Raw genomic sequence first — 6,000 nt, forward strand, 5'->3', positions numbered from 1 at the left:
CCAAGAACTGACGGCACCATCTGCCGGTGCAGGCGGCGGCGCCGAGGAAGCCGGCGTGCTAGCAACCGCCCGCTAACGTCGACGAGCGCTCCTGCTGGGACCGCACGACTGCGTAAACAGCTGCTGGTGGTCATCAGCTCTCGGCCCAGCTGTGTTTATTCCTGTCGTGTCACACCTGAGCGGCGCCGGCGCCGGTGGCGGCGCCTGGGCCGCGGCAGCTTCTCACCCTCCCTGTCCCCCTCAGATCTCGCTGCTGAAGCAGAGCCTGGAGATGCAGCTGTCCCAGTCGCAGTCGTCGCTGCAGCAGCTGCAGCAGCAGTTCAGCCAGGAGAGGGAGCACCTGCGGCTGCAGCTGGACGAGCTGCAGAAGGAGCACCAGCGCCGCCAGCAGCGCCTGCAGGAGGTGCACTGCTGCTCCCTGCGGGACATGGAGCACGCCAGGCAGCGCGACCTGAAGGTACCGCACCGCCCCGACGGGGCCCCGGGCTGCCCACGCATCCTGGGGAGAGTAAAACCAACTGCTCTCCTCACGTTCCTGTTCGGCAAAGAGACGCGAACGCACATCCTGCTGCTACCGCCCCACACAGGAAGTGGAACACACCACACAACCCCTCAGGGCCGCCCTCCTCTCGTTAGCTTTAGCTAACGTTGACAGAGGATCCGTAGCGTTAGCGTTAGCGTCAGCCGAGCCGGGAGCTCACTACCTCAGTTTTGTCCTGATTCGCTCCAGTTCTCGATCCAATCCCAACCGAGCGGTCCAACAGAACAAACACGTGCACACAGGGAACGCGCACGAGTGCTGCCGGGTTGGTTGGAGGTCTTATTACACTGTTACGTAGACAACAGGAGTGTAATAAGCTCAGCTACAAATGGAGCTTCACCAGCTCCAACCATTCGTAATTACACTCAATGAGGGTGGTGGGAGGGGCCTCCTCGTCATAGCAACGTGATGGTGGAGGGGCGTCATAGCAACGTGATGGTGGGGGGGCCTCCTCGTCATAGCAACGTGATGGTGGAGGGGGCTCCTCGTCATAGCAACGTGATGGTGGGGGGGCCTCCTCGTCATAGCAACGTGATGGTGGGAGGGGCCTCCTCGTCATAGCAACGTGAGTCTGGCAACATTCCTCCTGATAATAAAGCGCCCCTTCGGCCCCCATAAGAGTGGCTGTTACTGCAGCACTGCTTGGCTGTTCTGTAGTGTGTGTGTGTGTGTGTGTGTGTGGTGTGTGTGTGTGTGTGTAGGGAGGGTAACACAACGCTGCACCTTTGAATTCAGCCATTTTATCAGCGATTATCAAAATGAAACTCCGATATTGAGCATCTGCAGAGCGGCGTGCGCTGATCCTCTAATAATGTGGGAAGGCCTCGGAGCTGAAGGGGGATCGGGATGAATATTCCTTCCTTCTGCTTTTGTCGATCTTCCTAAATCTGCTGAGTGATCCGGATCCAAGGACAGACCATCTGGTGCCTGGGGAGGAGTTCTATTATAGCATAGCTGTAGCATAGGGGAGGAGTTCTATTATAGCATAGCTGTAGCATAGGGGAGGAGTTCTCTTATAGCATAGCTGTAGCATAGGGGAGGAGTTCTATTATAGCATAGCTGTAGCATAGGGGAGGAGTTCTATTATAGCATAGCTGTAGCATAGGGGAGGAGTTCTATTATAGCATAGCTGTAGCATGGGGGGGAGTTCTATTATAGCATAGCTGTAGCATAGGGGAGGAGTTCTCTTATAGCATAGCTGTAGCATAGGGGAGGAGTTCTATTATAGCATAGCTGTAGCATAGGGGAGGAGTTCTCTTATAGCATAGCTGTAGCATAGGGGAGGAGTTCTCTTATAGCATAGCTGTAGCATAGGGGAGGAGTTCTCTATAGCATAGCTGTAGCATAGGGGAGGAGTTCTCTTATAGCATAGCTGTAGCTAAAGCTGCCCTCGGTCCTGACCTGGTGGCTACGCTACCTCTCCACTCCCTCATTCCTTCCTGCTTCTTTAATCAGATGTGTATTATTCCCAGAACCACTGTTTTCCTATTTCCTCATGGTGTCTGTGCCGATGCGTCAGGACCTGGAGGAACGTCTCCGCCACCATCACCAGGCTGAGCTGCAGTCGCTCAGGGAGGCTCATCGGCACAGCATGGAGACCCTGAAGCAGCAGTCGGAGCAGGAGCTGCAGACCCTGCGCTTGAGCTGGAGGACGAGGCAAAGGCCATGCTGGGTGGGTGGGGGGGGAGTGGGGGGGGGGGGGGGGGAGTGGAGGGGGGATGGTGGGGGGGGAGGGGGAAGTGGGGGGTTGGAGTGGGTTGGGGGGGAGTGAGGGGGGGAGGGGGGGGAGGGTGGGGGGGGAGTGGGTGGGGGGAGTGTGGGGGGGGGAGAGGGGGGAGTGAGTGTGAGGGGGGAGTGTGTGGGGGGAGTGAGGGGGGGGGGAGTGTGCGAGTGATTAAGATGACAGTCTGTGTGTGGGAGCGTTCTTGACCTTATTATGGGATGTGTTCTTGACCTTATTATGGGATGTCCTCCCAGCATCTCTACGCTCAGAGTTAAACCACATCCACGCATCCGCCATCGAGCACCTGAGACAAACCCACCACCAGGAGTCGGCTGCTGCCAAGATGGAGCTGGAGAAGACGCTGGAGAGCAACAGGACACAGGTGATGGAGGTGATGGAGGTGGGTGGAGGTGGTGGAGGTGGTGAGATGATGGAGGTGGTGGAGATGATGGAGGTGATGGAGGTGATGGAGGTGGTGGAGGTGGTGGAGGTGGTGGAGGTGATGGAGGTGATGGAGATGATGGAGATGATGGATGGTGGTGGAGATGATGGAAGTGGTGGAGGTGGTGGGGAGTGATGGGATGATGGAGATGATGGAGGTGGTGGAGATGGTGGAGCTGGAGTGTGGAAGTGGTGGAGGTGGTGAGGGATGGAGGTGGTGGAGGTGTGGAGGTGATGGAGGTGTGGAGGTGGTAGAGGTGATGGAGGTGATGGAGGGGGTGGAGGTGATGGAGGTGGAGGTGGTGGAGGTGGTAGAGGTGATGGAGATGGTGGAGGTGGTGGAGGTGGTTGGTAGAGGTGATGGAGTGGTGGAGGTGGGGAGTGATGGAGGTGGTGGAGGTGATGGAGGTGATGGAGATGATGGAGATGATGGAGGTGGTGGAGGTGATGGAGATGGTGGAGGTGGTGGAGGTGAGGGAAGAGGTTGGAGGTGGTGGAGATGATGGAAGTGGTGGAGGTGGTGGAGGTGATGGAGGTGGTGGAGATGGTGGAGGTGGAGTGAAGCTCCCCTGTTTACCTGGATGTTCTAAACCTGCTGCTGCTCCGTTTCTCAGGAGCAGGAGCTGCTGGGTCGGATCTCCGAGCTGCAGGACGAGGTTTCCCGGAGGAAGAACCACGTCACCCAGCTGGACCACCAGATCCACTCGCTCAACGAGAACATCAGCACTCTGACTAAAGAGCTGGAGCTCAAAGGGAAGGAGGTGCTGAAGATCCGGAGCGAAGCCAATCAGCAGATCAGGTAGGACCAGACGCTTCGGCCCCGGTGGAGCAGGAGCTTCCAGCTTCCATCTTGCCTCCGTGCAGTCGGCGCTGCGGTTTATCTCACACTGTTGCCTAGCAACCAAAGGGATGAATACTGGCCATTAAATTATAGATGGTGCCTCTTGATTGGTCGTCAGTGGTGCAGCCTTGGATAAACAGTGAAGTTCCCTCGGTGTGTGAGATGAAACCAACATTTCTGGTGTTTTTAGCCTTGTTGGATGAGTTAAAGCCGCTGTTATCAGCTGTTATCAGCTAAAAGTGTCAAACTACAAAATGATTGTCATCATCAGCCAATTATTTGGCCAGATGTGCAGATGTGCATCTGTAGTTTAGGCTTTCTGAATGAATGTGAGGCTGTGAGCGTGCGACCAGCTAGCTCGCTGCTACCTGGCTACTGCTACCTGGCTACTGCTAGCTGGCTACTGCTACCTGGCTACTGCTAGCTGGCTACTGCTAGCTGGCTACTCCTAGCTGGCTACTGCTAGCTGGCTACTGCTAGCTGGCTAATCACTGCCCACTTCACTTGCTACACTGACAAATCATTGTGAATATTTAGCGCCTCCAGTCAGATGGGTGAAGAAAGCTGAGAGTTTAGAGGGAAATAGCTGATTTCACAACAAGCCAGGCTGCTATACTAGCTGCTATACTAGCTGCTATACTAGCTGCTATACTAGCTGCTATACTAGCTGCTATACTAGCTGCTGTAGCTCCCAGCTGTACGTCCACTATACGGTTGTGTTATTGTCATCTGGATATTATTAGTAACGCTGGAAGGTGGCACTTGGAAGAGTTCACACGTAGCAGTAGCCAGGTAGCAGTGGCCAGATAGCATTAGCCAGGTAGCAGTAGCCAGGTAGCAGTAGCCAGGTAGCAGTAGCCAGATAGCATTAGCCAGGTAGCATTAGCCAGGTAGCAGTAGCCAGGTAGCAGTAGCCAGGTAGCATTAGCCAGGTAGCAGTGGCCAGGTAGCATTAGCCAGGTAGCAGTAGCCAGGTAGCATTAGCCAGCTCCGACTGATGGTCAAATGCCAGTTTGGCTCAGGTTTACAGGTTTTGTTGAGCTGGCGCGCACCAATACGACAACGAGCTAATCCCCGTGCAGTGAGCGCCTGTTGCGCTGCTTTGTATCGTTGTAAAAGGAAGAAGCACGATGCTACATTGTCAAGAAATTGGCAGGTATGGAGTCATTGTGTGTGTGTGTGTGTGTGTGTGTGTGTGTGTGTGTGTGTTGGGGTAGTGTAGTTTATATACATCATTTAATAAGGGAACAGCAGCAGAGGGAGCGTCTGATGTGGCTTTTAAGATTATTGTTACAGGCTGGCGTTGCCATGGGAGCAGAGATCTAGAGGCGTGGCTTCGTTCCACTCCATCCCGACTCCGTCCACGGGACTTTAGGCTCCCAGGGATGGGAGATGGTGACATGACGTTCGGACATTTCAGGCTGCCGTCACCAGCACGTGAAGCAGCCGGGATAGACTTCCTGTCTGGGATGAGGATCCTGGCGTGATGGAAGAGGGAGGAGCCTAACGAGCCCCCTGATCCGTCCGCCATTCTGGGAGGATATTGAGGGCGTGAGCGGAGCAGAGTCTGTAATCCCGGCGTGTTCTACGGTGCAGTGTGCTGATCTGTGATCTGTGAGCGTGCACGAGGCCTCGGTGCTCGCTTCCTCCCGCGTTTCCTCACGCTCCGCTGGCCTTCCGTCCTCGCTGCGCTGGCAGGCCGACGCGCGGCACATTCCTCCTCCCGTTACGTAACCCTCCCCGGCTGAGTCCTGGGCGCAGGATAAAAATAGGCCGATAAATAACTAAAGAGGAAGCGGAGCGATAAGATGTGGGCCCCTGGGGGAGCGCAGTCAGGGGGGAGACGGACGGCGCTCCGCATCACGTTCAGCCTTTTTCCTCCTCCTCATTTCAGTTTCCCTCTTTGCTTCCTGTTTTCCATCCTCCGCCTCGTTCTGTCGCTCCGCCACATTAATGCTCTCCTCATGTCGCTCCGCCACATTAATGCTCTCCTCATGTCGCTCCGCCACATTAATGCTCTCCTCATGTCGCTCCGCCACATTAATGCTCTCCTCATGTCCACCAACCTGGTCAGAGATCAGCGATGGTCTGTCCCACTCAGGATTCTGTTATAATGGGAACTCTCCTCCGTATCTCTGGCTATGGAATAATCCATTATGGTTGCTCCTCCTGGGAGATCCTCCTGGGAGATCCTCCTGGGAGATCCACCTGGGAGATCCTCCTGGGAGATCCACCTGGGAGATCCACCTGGGAGATCCTCCTGGGAGATCCACCTGCAGTCGGACAATCTGCAGATTTTACTGTGTGATAACGTGTCGCTGCCAGTGAAACAGCCAGTTGCTCCCTGCTGGGACGTCCCCCAGAGGACACAACCCACAACAGCTGGGTTTGTCCTGGCTCGGGGTCCATAGCAGCCTGAGCCCAGGCTCTGGTGTGTGGACGTGTGTGGACGTG

General features: G+C 55.7%; 1 protein-coding gene across 1 annotated transcript in view; it reads left to right on the plus strand.

Moving 5' to 3' along the window:
- Positions 1–6,000, plus strand: part of fam184ab (family with sequence similarity 184 member Ab) — a 59,599-nt gene that overhangs the window by 44,864 nt on the left and 8,735 nt on the right. The window contains 5 exon segments of the mRNA XM_057017235.1: positions 245–457; positions 2,061–2,178; positions 2,181–2,213; positions 2,519–2,646; positions 3,320–3,504. Of these exon segments, the coding sequence (XP_056873215.1) occupies positions 245–457; positions 2,061–2,178; positions 2,181–2,213; positions 2,519–2,646; positions 3,320–3,504 (677 nt within the window).

The sequence above is a fragment of the Takifugu flavidus genome, chromosome 19 (assembly GCF_003711565.1).
Source record: "Takifugu flavidus isolate HTHZ2018 chromosome 19, ASM371156v2, whole genome shotgun sequence".
In the NCBI taxonomy this organism is placed as follows: Eukaryota; Metazoa; Chordata; class Actinopteri; order Tetraodontiformes; family Tetraodontidae; genus Takifugu; species Takifugu flavidus.